The 14,918-nt window shown below is 33.8% G+C and overlaps 1 protein-coding gene across 2 annotated transcripts in view; it reads left to right on the plus strand.

Moving 5' to 3' along the window:
* Window positions 1-5,745: 5,745 nt before the first annotated feature.
* The window catches only part of LOC102807403 (tripeptidyl-peptidase 2-like), a 147,503-nt gene continuing 138,330 nt past the window's right edge, over window positions 5,746-14,918 (plus strand). For both annotated transcript variants that reach the window (XM_085502513.1, XM_085502520.1), the window contains exon 1: window positions 5,746-5,914. In XM_085502513.1, coding sequence (XP_085358639.1) covers window positions 5,753-5,914 — 162 coding nt within the window. In that variant the 5' untranslated portion in view covers window positions 5,746-5,752. The remainder of the gene's footprint in view (window positions 5,915-14,918) is intronic.

Genomic DNA, 14,918 nt, shown 5'->3' on the forward strand with positions numbered 1-14,918 from the left:
ATTTGTTGTTCTGGCAGGAGTTCCTAAATAAGACCCATACTCTGTTATTTGTTGTTCTGGTAGGAGTTCCTAAATAAGACCCATACTCTGTTATTTGTTGTTCTGGCAGGAGTTCCTAAATAAGACCCATACTCTGTTATTTGTTGTTCTGGCAGGAGTTCCTAAATAAAACCCATACTCTGTTATTTGTTGTTCTGGCAGGAGTTCCTAAATAAGACCCATACTCTGTTATTTGTTGTTCTGGCAGGAGTTCCTAAATAAAACCCATACTCTGTTATTTGTTGTTCTGGCAGGAGTTCCTAAATAAAACCCATACTCTGTTATTTGTTGTTCTGGCAGGAGTTCCTAAATAAGACCCATACTCTGTTATTTGTTGTTCTGGCAGGAGTTCCTAAATAAAACCCATACTCTGTTATTTGTTGTTCTGGCAGGAGTTCCTAAATAAAACCCATACTCTGTTATTTGTTGTTCTGGCAGGAGTTCCTAAATAAAACCCATACTCTGTTATTTGTTGTTCTGGCAGGAGTTCCTAAATAAGACCCATACTCTGTTATTTGTTGTTCTGGCAAGAGTTCCTAAATAAGACCCATACTCAGTTATTTGTTGTTCTGGCAGGAGTTCCTAAATAAGACCCATACTCTGTTATTTGTTGTTCTGGCAGGAGTTCCTAAATAAGACCCATACTCTGTTATTTGTTGTTCTGGCAGGAGTTCCTAAATAAGACCCATACTCTGTTATTTGTTGTTCTGGCAGGAGTTCCTAAATAAGACCCATACTCTGATATTTGTTGTTCTGGCAGAAGTTTCTAAATAAAACCCATACTCTGATATTTCGCCATGGTATTGCATCATGCGTTCTTGTCACACTATTTAGTGACATACTATAAATAATTATAATATTTGTGTTGCACAAAAATAGATAAATAATGTTTATGGAAATTAATAATCCCCAGAAAAATTTTCCAATATAGAAATACTAGTGTATTACAATACATCGAATTAAAAATTGAAAGAAATTGCAATATAAAATATTCCATCAGTGACACTTCTCCATGGGCGTATTTCACGGTCAGTGTTATTTACGAAAATATTTGTTTACAATTTTATAAATTGGCAATTCCCACCATCAATGCGTACTATGATTGCATTTGAGTTTTTCTTCTTTTTTTTTTATCATTTTAATGGATGTACATATTTGAATACAAACAGGTATTTAAAAGAAAGTCATTATTTTCCTTGCCATAATGATACATTTTCTCCTATCCGTGTAACTTCATGCGGAAAGCTTTATAGAATGTTGGTGTCCTAGGTCATTAACAAAAAGTGTGGACCAAAGTGGAGATAAGATACTACCTTGCTGAACCCCAATATTACAGTTAAAATAATCTGTGATGCCCCTCAGGTAAACGAATACGCTGGAATACATTGAGTAAATTACACAAAATAGTTTGCCATTTAACGCTAATTTTGTAAGCTTGAAAAATAAGTAGTAGTTTATGGTGTCGAACCCTTTCTGTAAATCAATAAAACACAATACAATCTACCCTGAGGATGCAGATATCTAGTAATTGCACATTGCAGGATGGTGGAATATTTAGTCCACGTTCGGACGCGGTCCGAAAAAGGGGACTTATGTTTTAACCGTGCGTGTGTGCGTGCGTGCGTCCGGACCTGTATCTTAGAAGTGACTGGACCAATCACAATCAGATTTCACACATACATCATACATGATATTATACATATGCACATCAATTTGTTTCACGATCTGATTCAAGATGGCCGAATGGCGGCCATTTTTGTTCCAAAAATCATCAAAATCAAGCATTTCTCGGCTGTTTACAGATGGATTTTGTACAAACTTGGTATATACGTTGGACATTATAGGACCTTGATGCACATAATTTTGTTTTTTTTTCAAATAAGATTCAAAATGGCCGACTGATGGCCATTTTGTTTTAATGAATGTGGTTCTAGTGCCATATCTCTGACTTGCTGTGACTGATTATGTTCAAATTTTAAATATTCATTATACGTCATATCATAGATATACAGATATAATATTGGTTTAAAATTACGGGTTCCTGATGCACGTTATTTTTTTTTTAGATCGGATTCAGAATGGCTGACTAGTAGCCATTTTGTTTTAATGAATGGGCTTCTGCCATATCTCTGACATGCTTTGACTGACTATGTTCAAATATTATATATTCATTATACATGTACTCAAAATGGCTGCATTTGGTTTAAAAGTAATCCTGTTCCAGAGCAATATCTCTCAATACTCGTTTGACGATCAGATACAAATGTCAATCATGTTAATGTTAAAAAATCATATTCCTGACATGATTATATTCCAGCTATATTAGTATAAACAAAACTATATATCCATGCATGGGTTGTTTTTTCTAAATCCAGCTTGCTGCTCAACTATAGAACTATTTTCTTCAAGCCATCTGGAAAATCTATTCTAAATAACATCACAAAATAACTTATTTATTGATGTAATTTTAGTTATCCTTCCTTTACCCCCTTGTATGCAAAGAAAAAATAAAACCCCTGGCCCATAACTTGGGAAATTCACCAGTCTTCATAATCTTATTGAAAAGATCATAGCGATTTTTAATAATTTCAGGACAAATTTCATTATTTTTGATTTGAAATACTTTGTTCAACTTCCTCAAGAATAAGTGCACTATCCAGGTATTACTATCGACAACCATGTTATCATACAGACCATCAGAATCATTAGCAATATTGTCTACAAAAAGTTTAACATTAACATAAAATTCATTAATATCAGGAGGAACTGGACTTTCTTTATCAACAAATAAGTTTGGGAAATAATTATACCAGTCCTCAGCTGGAATATCAGACTTAGAAGTATTGATTTGGTTAAGCAAAGACCAAAAATATTTAAAAATAACCTGTTTTAGATTTCAAAATAGAGTGATAATTGCTACGGAGTTTATGATAGTAAGTTAAGTGCTCAGCTGTTTTGTACTTTCGGTAAAATTTGAGTGAATTGTTTACAACTTTCTTCATAGCCTTGCCTTCATAATCAACCCAAGAACTTGTAATCTGTGATGAGCGTGACTTTATATAGTGTAGATTCAATGATATTATTTATACTTAGTAACTCATTAAAAGTTTCCATATTATATTATTAAATAGTTTCAAGACTACCCCAATAATCGTAATTTTTTCTTTGTGCGCCTCTCGCCACTTATAGTTTATATGCATATCTGATGGTACATTATTAATACTAACGTCTTGCATACCAACTTTCAAATTAAACTCAATTGGATAGTGGTCAGATGCAGAACGATCAGAAATAAAGAAATGATTCGTTATATTATCGCTACAATCATGAACAATCACGTTGAACAGGAAATCCATTTTGGGCTAGTGCCATTGTCAAATTGTGGAGAGTAGACAATTGTAGCAGTTTCTATTGCCTCCGGTCATATTGTACCCCAGTTTATATTGCCCCCGGTCCTATTGTACCCCTGTTTATATTGCCCTCGGTCCTATTGTACCCCAGTTTATATTGCCTCCGGTCCTATTGTACCCCAGTTTATATTGCCCCCAGTTCTATTGTACCCCAGTTTATATTGCCCTCGGTCCTATTGTAACCCAGTTTATATTGCCCCCGGTCCTATTGTACCCCTGTTTATATTGCCCTCGGTTCTATTGTACCCCAGTTTATATTGCCTCCGGTCCTATTGTACCCCAGTTTATATTGCCCCCGGTTCTATTGTACCCCAGTTTCTATTGCTCTCGGTCCTATTGTACCCCAGTTTATATTGCCCCCCGGTCCTATTGCCCCCGGTTCTATTGTACCCCAGTTTATATTGCCCCCGGTCCTATTGTACCCCTGTTTATATTGCCCTCGGTCCTAGCTTACACCAATTTTATATCATACAAAATATTTGTAGACTATTATCAAGTAATCTGTGGGGTGCACTAGAAACTAGCTAGGATTTATTGCACCCCAGCTAGCTTACACCAATTATATATCATAGAAAATGTTTGTAGACTATTGTCCTCAAAAGCGAATAATTCGAATTCCCCTCAAAGGTAAACAATAGTTAATCGCGTACTTTGTACTGATTGTGGTTATAGATGCTAAGCCGACAAGATGTATTGCTGTCTCATAATCATGTTGTTTTTTTATAAATTTGGCCAATGCAATATTTATTGTAATGTTTTTATTTTCCATCATCTTATAAATTTAATCTCTTCGGTCAAATTTGTAAAATCATTTATTTGCTTTCCGGCTTCCTCATATAATTCTTTCTTTGATCGTTGCACAAAGGGCACCCGTCTTCCGCGTACTTCTTTATTTGAACAAAGATTACAGATTCTTTTTTTCTGTTGGTAATTTCGGTTTCGTATGCCTCCTCCCTGTTTTTGTAAGTCTATGTTTCATTAATACTGTCTAGTTGGGAAGTTATCACGCAATACCATTTACAAGTTCGTTTCGTGTGTTCATTACTCTGTTATAGCATTTATTCATTTGTCTTTTAATAAAAAATATCTATTGGAAATTGAGCCAATTCTCCATATATTCCTATTCAAGAGTGTTTTTACTCACGCCTAGGATGAATCGTAAAAAGTGTAGATGAACATTTTCTATGTCAGATTTGTAAGAGCTCCCGTCTTCCCAAATATCACTACCGTATACTAGTATTGGTCAAACTAATTTATCGAAGAGGAACGACTTTGTTTTTAAACGTGAGAACAAAGTTTTTTGTTCTTTTCTTTTTAAGAATTCATCGCTTCCTCGAATTTACCGTTAATGCTTAAAGTAATTTCAAAATAATTAAAGTGCCTGGCTATATTTATTTCTTTACCCTCATAGAAAAATATGTCGATTAGTTTTGTTGAAAATCATCTCAGAGGTAAAAAAATTGTCAATGCTTTGTTTATTCAGCTTTTTTTCAAATATTTATAATTTTATTCTTCATTATTTAAGTTCGTTTTTAATATTTTGTTTTAGTTTGGCTTATATTCTTGTTCCTTTTTTTTACGCAAACCTGTATTATGTACGTTCCAAATGGATTCATAATTTCGAGAAAAAAAAACAGTTTTAAAAGAACTAATTTGTCCAAACGGTGGGATCAAGCGTGCCCCTCTTAGTTTATTAGCATGTGAAAATGATCACAATTTCATGATTCGTGTCTGTTGTGATGATGGTTCTGTCCCCTTTGAAGGTCTCATGCCACTAATTAACCAATGGCTGCTCGTAGCCATTTAAATGCCCAGCAAGAACCAATGAAATTTTTTAAATATTATTTTTCTCAGGTGCTCCCTGTTTGAGGGCGTAATCACCTGGGTCAGAGGTGAGACCAACATGTGGTCTTTTGTTTACTACTTAGCGGCTGTGTACCTGTGGGTTTATTCTGTGTGTTAATGGATGTTCTAATCTTGGTGTTTTTCCAGTGATTTCTCTTGGTGCAATCCAAATACAGTAGGTGTGTCTTGTTTACCTGAGATTTGCAAGAGTTTGAGCTGGCCAACATGTTAGTTTTTTTCATATGGTTGATTACTGGCATGTTGATTTCCCATTTTTGAGCCATATTTTCAACTTTCTTCGTCATTTTCATATAGCAATCTCGTCATATGTTAACATTGTCGTCTATGGAAATTCAATTAGTGGTATGAGCCCTTAATACTGAAACTTTTATCTCGCGAGACCGACCGGACTGTTTTCGAGACCACAGGTGTCAGTAACCTTTCACCTTTTACTCAAGATGGCGTCCTACGTGGATAAAGATTTCCCAATTTTTGGACTTTTGCCGAAAAGAGAAACCGAAGCAGCAGCTTTTCTTTCAAAGTACCCAGAATACGATGGAAGAGGCGTGGTGATAGCAATTCTTGACACTGGAGTAGACCCCGGTGCACCAGGGCTCAAGGTAAGTTTTAGTACTACTTGTACGACCATGGTTGCATACAACTAAATACTGTTCTGTCGTTTCTGTTTTATTCACAGCTAGCGATTTCCTTGACACACACACTTCTACAAAGACACTTATTTGACATACTGTATTTTATCAAATAAATTTGTATTCATGTTATAAGTTTACACTATGCCTGAGATTCGACGATCGACTGTACGGTGAAATGCACGAATGTAAAAACCAACAATTCTACAAATAACATGAACATTTTTCAGCCCATAATAAAGCAATCCGTACTTACAAATCAACCCACCCAAATGGACGGTACTTCAATGTAAATTATTTCATACTATTAAAGACAGAAATATTTATTGCAAGACGTAATTAATTACTATTATTGCTATGCTATAATCACCGGCGTCAAGCCGCAATATTTGTCAAGGTCAAATTTTATTAACTTCTGACTGTGTGGTTGGAGTGTGACTTGAGATAGTAATTACGTGTATTTGCATTACTGAGCATGCAAAATAGAGTACAAGTAATTCAAATAACTTTTATTATTTTATTCACATTCATTCATTTTTAATTGTACATGTAATTTAAATCTACTCAATTACTTTATTCTGCGTAATTGAATGTTAGTTTATTTGTTCTGAACCCAAGTTATATTTGCATAAATTTTCAGTATAGAATTGTGAGTGTTTGTTTAGTGTCATGACATTACTTTATACACTCACAGGAAACATGCAACACTGAGTGGATAAATGTTATTGAATGTTTGTTTGATTATGGAGTATTCTATTCTTCTCCGAGTCCTATCTGATTGTTACAGTGATTTATAGTGTACCAGAAAATATTAGCATTATTTTGCTTAGTCACACGGGATGAAAAGTCGTATATTATAATTAAAATCAATCCTAATACTGTGGAATACTTTATTTTTGCTGGAATTAATTTTTGCTGAAAAGGCTTTTTGGGCGTTTTGTATGGAATTTATTTTCACTGATTTTTGATGAGTTTAATGTGAAATATAGGAAAAAAAGTATATTCGCTGGATTTTATTTTCACGGAATCATCCCTTCAGCGAAAATGGCGAAAATAAATTCTGAGCAAAAATATAAAGTATTCTACATTATTACATTTAATTAGGTAAGTATGTTTGCAGTGTAGATTACTATTATAGACAATGGGAAGTCTTCTCATGCACTGTATTCTACATGTAAAGGCAAGACAGACATATTTGGAATATTTTTATTTTATTTTACATTATTTTAATTATGAGGCAGACAAAATAACCGTGTTTTTTTTTGTTTTTTTTTGTGTATTTGAGTAGAATTTAAAAGATGGACAAATATATTTGCCATATTACTTGTGTGATCTTTGATCCTGCCTAAAAGCATTAGTTATGATGATAATTGTGTGACAGATTTATTCAATATTTTCATTATTCATAATCACAGTCCCTCTATGATAGAGGGACTGTGTCTTATTTAATGTTATCATCTGAACAGAATAGCATATTGGTGTTAGTTATTCATCTAGCAAAACTGCAAATAAATTTCTCTACTTCCTAGTACTTTAAGATGTTATTAATTTGACATTTTGTTTTCTATTAAGAAATTTCACTTGAATGAATTTAGTGAGTTTTCTTGTAAAAATTTATTTGTATTTTATATTATTAGGTAGTTTTCATTTTAAGTAAGCCTTTTTTGTTAGATTATCATCTGGGGGATTCTTTATATGCAGCCAGTATTTTATGGTGTGTATTTTTGCACAGAAAAAAAGTGGATATTGATCCACTTCATGTCTAGATGCCTTTTATTCACGTATTTTTTTTTAGCTCCGCTGTCGACTTTGTCGAGCGGAGCTTATCATATGAGTGATTGTCCGTCGTCGTTGTCGTCCGTGTCAATGTTTTACTTTTTCGACTTCTTCTTGAAAACTACAAGCCTGAATGCTTTGATACTTGGTGTATATGTACCTTGGGTAGACCTCTCTTAGGTTTGTTCATTTCATGTTGATATCTTCAATTCTCTAATTTTGGTGAATATTTTTGTCATTTTTGGTAAAAAGTGATATTTTAACAAAAGAATATTTTTCTCTTTTGTTGTGCTCCATTCAATATTGTCATTAATATCTAGTGCTCATGTGGACCTATTTGATGTCAATGTTCTTATAATTAAAATGATATTTTTTCCCTCAATGTGGATGAGCTAAAAATGACAACCTGTATTTTTGATAGATTCACTTTGAACAGTAACTCATTCAGTGTATTTAACATTGTCTGCAGTGGTGGAAATAAGTGCTAGTTTATCACCTTGCAAAATTGAGCTAATTATTGAAGTATTTAACAAGGACAATTGTCTTTAAATCATTAATAAAAACATTGAAAAGAGTGGAGTGAATGAATCCCTGTTTCATTCACCTTCTTATATTAAATGGTTTGATTATGTAATTATTTATGATAATACAGTTTTAGTGTTTGAGTAGATGTTTGTAATAATTTTAAATGCTTTCCCATCAATGTTGTTTTTTAATAATTTATAATATAGGCCTTTCTCCAGACACTGTCAAAAACTATTGCAAAATCCTATGAGAACGTATTTTACGGTAATTACTTGAGTATTGAGTATTTTGTGTTCTTCTATATAATTGTATATACATGTATTTATGATACATGTATAACAAAATACTTTTCCAATTTTACTTGATACTCATATGCCCCTGTAGTTCTAGAAGTCAAATTTATTTCTTTTATAAAAATATGTGTTAGCTTACTCAAATTCCAAATATTTGGGAAGACTGAACTACCGGTACATAAAACTATTTAGTTGCTGAAATTTGAGTTTCTTCATATGATTCCATGCACACTTCTATTTGCAGGGTTTGGGGTAATATGACAAAACATAAAATAAAGGATGCTCACAATAGGAAATACAGTACTCGTTTTTTAGCTCCGCTGTCGACTTTGTCGAGCGGAGCTTATCATATGAGTGATTGTCTGTCGTCGTCGTCGTCCGTCGTCGTCCGTGTCAATGTTTTATTTTTTCGACTTCTTCTTGAAAACTACAAGCCTGAATGCTTTGATACTTGGTGTATATGTACCTTGGGTAGACCTCTCTTAGGTTTGTTCATTTCATGTTGATATCTTCAATTCTCTAATTTTGGTGAATATTTTTGTCATTTTTGGTAAAAAGTGATATTTTCGACTTCTTGTTAAAAACTGCAAGTCCAATTGCTTTGATATTACTTATATAGGTACTACATGTGGACCTCTCTCAGATTTGTTCATTTTGTGATGATATCTTCAATTCTCTAATTTTGGTGAATATTTTTGTTATTTTTGGTAAAAAGTGATATTTTCGACTTCTTGTTAAAAACTGCAAGTCCAATTGCTTTGATATTACATATATAGGTACTACATGTGGTCCTCACTCAGACTTGTTCATTTCATGTTGATATCTTCAATTCTCTAATTTTGATGAATATTTTTGTAATTTTTGGTAAAAAGTGATATTTTCGCCTCCTGGTTGAAAACCGCAAGTCCAATTGCTTTGATATTACATATATAGGTACTACATGTGGATCTCTCTCAGATTTGTTCATTTTGTGATGATATCTTTAATTCTCTAATTTTTGGTAAAAAGTGATATTTTCGACTTCTTGTTGAAAACCGCAAGTTCGATTGCATTTATAATACATATATAGGTACTACATGTAGACCTTTCTCAGATTTGTTCATTTTGTGATGATATCTTCAGTTCTCTAATTTTGGTGAATATTTTTGTCATTTTTGGTAAAAAGTGATATTTTCGACTTCTTGTTGAAAACTGTAAGTCCGATTGCTTTGATATTACATATATAGGTACTACATGTGGACCTCTCTCAGATTTGTTCGTTTTGTGATGATATCTTCAATTCTCTAATTAATTTATTTTGGTGAATATTTTTGTAATTTTTTGGTAAAAAGTGATATTTTCGACTTCTTGTTAAAAACTGTAAGTCTGATTGCTTTGATACTATTCATATTGTTCATTTTCTAATCATGTCTTCAGTTCTTTAATTGAAATGTGCATTGCTAACAGCGGAGCTATCTCAGCCGATAGGCTGCTTGTTTGTACTTCATACCACCAATACCCTCAGCACATGGCAGTTCTTTCTAAACCTTCATTGATTTGATTAGACGATGAACTGGCTGCTTGACCCATGAACTCTCTGTTCGAAAAATTGTTTGTGTGCAAGGGATGGCATGCTTGCATATGAAATACCGATAGTTTGTATTGAATGTAACACATAATAAGCCCTAGTTGGGAGTAAGATTTTAGTGACAATATGGAAACCTAGCTTTTTAAAATGGCTGCGCTGCCTCAACTTGATATTAATTATTACTATTTGATTTTAAAAATTAGATGAAACCTGACTCACTGTCTCTATAGCCCTGCTTTTCTACATATTAAGAAGACCTTTAAAACTGAAATATTGTATTTTATCACAAATGTATTCCTTTCCTAGTTTAGCAGTTAATTTAGTTTATTTCATTTTCCATTTATATCAAGAATATATGAAATTTATTTTCTGTTGTGTTGTCGAATAAATTATTTGTAGTTAAATTCCAGAAATGTATTTTATTGGTTTTGTATAGAATTCAAAAACGAATTAAATTTTCATACAGGTGTGTCTTGGGGAGAGAAATCATGGCTTGCAATTACCAAGGTTGATTTATATTGTTAACAAGTAGGTCAGGTCAATCTATAGAGCTGTTAAGCACTGACCTTCAACTCAGTATTATTCAATTTCAGTGTGGATTCACTCTTATGTTATAGGAAAATACTATTTGCACTACTCATCTGAAATACAAATTAACAATTGTAATTATCCAATTTTGTCTCAAGAAAAACCTGAGTTGACCTGCAATTAAAAACAATTTTAGGCAATAGCTACTAAACTGGACTGCTGTAGCTATGTATGACAATAATATTGTCTTCTAATTACCGGTACATTGTTTTGTTTTTTAGTTAGTGCCCCTTAAGAACACCAGCTGTGCCACAAATAGCTAGCAAAAATTTAGCAATAAATTCTTGATATTTTATTTTGAATGGTTATATTCAAAGACTTATTTAAATAGAAAATCCATAGTTGTTTGTTTTCACAATTGCCTTATGCTCTAGGTAACTCTATTCACCATTTTTCTGATTTTAAATGATTTATAATCATAACTATTAAGTTCATAACTATTTCAACAATTCCAAGTTGTTATATTTTTGACTCTCGTAAAAAGGGAGTTTTTGCAGTTAGTGTGTCTGTCTGTGTGTCTGTGTGTGTGTGTGTCTGTCTGTGTGTGTGTGTGTGTGTGTGTCTGTTCCACTGATATCTCAAGAACCATACATTGATTTTTGATGAAACTTGTTGCATAGATGCTCTGGGCCAATGCGCAGATTTGATTCGGTTTTGGTAAAAATCCATGCATATTAATTACTTACCTAATTTGCATGATAATTAGCTGATTTTTAGCTGTTCCATGACTGTTTCACTGATATCTAAAGAACCACTCATTGGATTTTGATGAAATTTGGCACATAAATGCTCCAAACTAATGCGCAGATTTGATTAGTTTTGGGTAAAAATCTGCAATATTAATTACCTAGTTTGCATAATGATTAATCAATTTTCGGCTTTTCCACTGATGTCTCAAGTACTAATCATTACATTTCAATAAAAACTTGGTACATAGATGTCATAGGACACTGCACAGACCTGATAGTTTTTAGGGTAATATGAGTACATATTAATTACCTAATTTGCATAATTAATTAATTTTCAGTTTTTGATATTTCAAGTAGTAATCATCACATTTCAATGAAATTTGGTACATAGATGTCATAGGACACTGCACAGACCTGATAGTTTTTTGGGTAATATCAGTACATATTAATAACCTAATTTGCATAATTAATTAATTTTCAGCTTTGATATTTCAAGTAGTAATTATCAAATTTCAATGAGACTTGCTACATAGATCTTCTAGGATTATGCAGAGACCTGATTAGTTTTAATTGGATATTAATTACCTAATTTGCATAATGTTCCACTGATATATAAAGAACCACAAATTGAATTTTAATGAAACTTTTAAAGGGAACTATGCAGAAACCCAATTAGTTTTTGGTAAATATTTATACTTATTAAACACCTAATTAACATAATTAATTAACACTGATATCTCAATTGCTGATCATCACATTTGAATAAAATTTGGTACATAAATGCTCTTAGACTAGGACAACATACAGGCCTGATTAATTTTGGGTTAAAATTTGTTCATACATTTTATTAGTCCCCGTTCGGACGCAGTCCGAAAACGGGGACTTATGTTTTGCCCTGTGTGCGTCCGTGCGTCCGTGATCACCTGTATCTCGAACATGCATGGACCGATTGAGTTCAAACTTCACTCATACATCACACATTATATGGGACATATGCACATGCATTTTTTTCATGATCCGATTAACGATAGCCGAATAGCGGCCATTTTAAGGCCGAAAATGCATCAAAATCGCACATTTTCACCATTCCGGACCCGGATCTCAGTTATGCATGGACGGATATTGTTCAAATTTGGTACATACATTAAACATAATAGGACCTTGATGCACGTCATTTTTTTTTTTGGATCGGGTTCGAAATGGCCGACTGGCGGCCATTTTGTTTTAAAGAATTCAGTTCTGGATCCGTATCTGAGACATGCTTGGATTGATCGAGTTCAAACTTCACACACACAAGGTACATCATGTCACAAATATGTATGTGCATTTGTTTCATGATCTCATTAACGATAGCCAAATGGCGGCCGCTTTAAGGCCGAAAATGCATTGAAATCGCACATTTTCACCATTCCGGACCCGGATCTCAGTTATGCATGGGCGGATTTCATTCAAATTTGGTACATACATTAAACATAATAGGACCTTGATGCATGTCATTTTTTTTTTCGGATCAAGTTCGAAATAGCCGACTGGCGGCCATTTTGTTTTAAAGAATTCAGTTCTGGATCCGTATCCGAGACATGTCTGGATTGATCGAGTTCAAACTTCACACACACAAGGTACATCATGTCACAAATATGTATGTGTATTTGTTTCATGATCTCATGAACGATAGCCAAATGGTGGCCGCTTTAAGGCCGAAAATGCATTGAAATTGCACATTTTCACCATTCCGGACCCGGATCTCAGTTATGCATGGACGGATTTCATTCAAATTTGGTACATACATTAAACATAATAGGACCTTGATGCACGTCATTTTTTTTTTCGGATCAAGTTCGAAATGGCCGACTGGCGGCCATTTTGTTTTAAAGAATTCAGTTCTGGATCCGTATCCGAGACATGCTTGGATTGATCGAGTTCAAACTTCACACACACAAGGTACATCATGTCACAAATATGTATGTGCATTTGTTTCATGATCTCATTAACGATAGCCAAATGGTGGCCGCTTTAAGGCCGAAAATGCATTGAAATTGCACATTTTCACCATTCCGGACCCGGATCTCAGTTATGCATGGACGGATTTCATTCAAATTTGGTACATACATTAAACATAATAGGACCTTGATGCACGTCATTTTTTTTTTCGGATCAAGTTCGAAATGGCCGACTGGCGGCCATTTTGTTTTAAAGAATTCAGTTCTGGATCCGTATCCGAGACATGCTTGGATTGATCGAGTTCAAACTTCACACACACAAGGTACATCATGTCACAAATATGTATGTGCATTTGTTTCATGATCTCATTAACGATAGCCAAATGGCGGCCGCTTTAAGGCCGAAAATGCATTGAAATTGCACATTTTCACCATCCGGACCCGGATCTCAGTTATGCATGGACGGATTTCATTCAAATTTTGTACATACATTAAACATAATAGGACCTTGATGCACGTCATTTTTTTTTCGGATCAAGTTCGAAATGGCCGACTGGCGGCCATTTTGTTTTAAAGAATTCAGTTCTGGATCCGTATCCGAGACATGCTTGGATTGATCGAGTTCAAACTTCACACACACAAGGTACATCATGTCACAAATATGTATGTGCATTTGTTTCATGATCTCATTAACGATAGCCAAATGGCGGCCGCTTTAAGGCCGAAAATGCATTGAAATCGCACATTTTCACCATTCCGGACCCGTATCTCAGTTATGCATGGATGGATTTTGTTCAAATTTTGTACATACATTAAACATAATAGGACCTTGATGCACCTCTTTTTTTTTTTCGGATCAAGTTCGAAATGGCCGACTGGCGGCCTTTTTGTTTTAAAGAATTCACTTCTGGATCCGTATCCAAGACATGTCTGGATTGATCAAGTTCAAACTTCACACACACATGGTACATCATGTCACAAATAGATATGTGCCTTTGTTTCATGATCTGCTTAACAATAGCGAAATGATGGCCATTTTAAGGCCGAAAATGCATCAAAATCACGTATTTTCACAATTCCAGAACCGGATCTCAGTCATGCATGGATGGATTTTGTTCAGATTTAGCACAATGTGTTGTACATATGCAGGTGCATTTCAGTCATGATCTGCTTTGAATGTATATGTCACTCAAATATGAACGGAACGGGGACGTGTCATTGACAATGACTTGTTAATTCTCTAATTAGCATAATAATTCATAATTTTTTTGTTCTGTTCTGTTCATATTAGTTACCTGATTTACATATTAGTTTTCAGCTTTTCCATCAATATCTCATGTACAAGTAATTTTGAATTAATTTTTAATGTGTCTTCAATACTCTCAGCACACGGGAGTTCTTTCTAAGTCTTTTAATAAGGAAGTCACTGAGAGTAGAGCTTAATTTGTAGACACCTCTTATTTCTTTCCAATTGACAAAATATTAAAGAATACTAACTTTATTACACCTTTAGAAATACACATAATACTGATATAATTAGTATAAAAAATAATATTTAAAAATAAAAATGGGACCAATTGTGAATAAGATTGCATA

Source organism: Saccoglossus kowalevskii, chromosome 1 (genome assembly GCF_978046115.1).
Source record: "Saccoglossus kowalevskii chromosome 1, keSacKowa6.1, whole genome shotgun sequence".
Classification (NCBI taxonomy): Eukaryota; Metazoa; Hemichordata; class Enteropneusta; family Harrimaniidae; genus Saccoglossus; species Saccoglossus kowalevskii.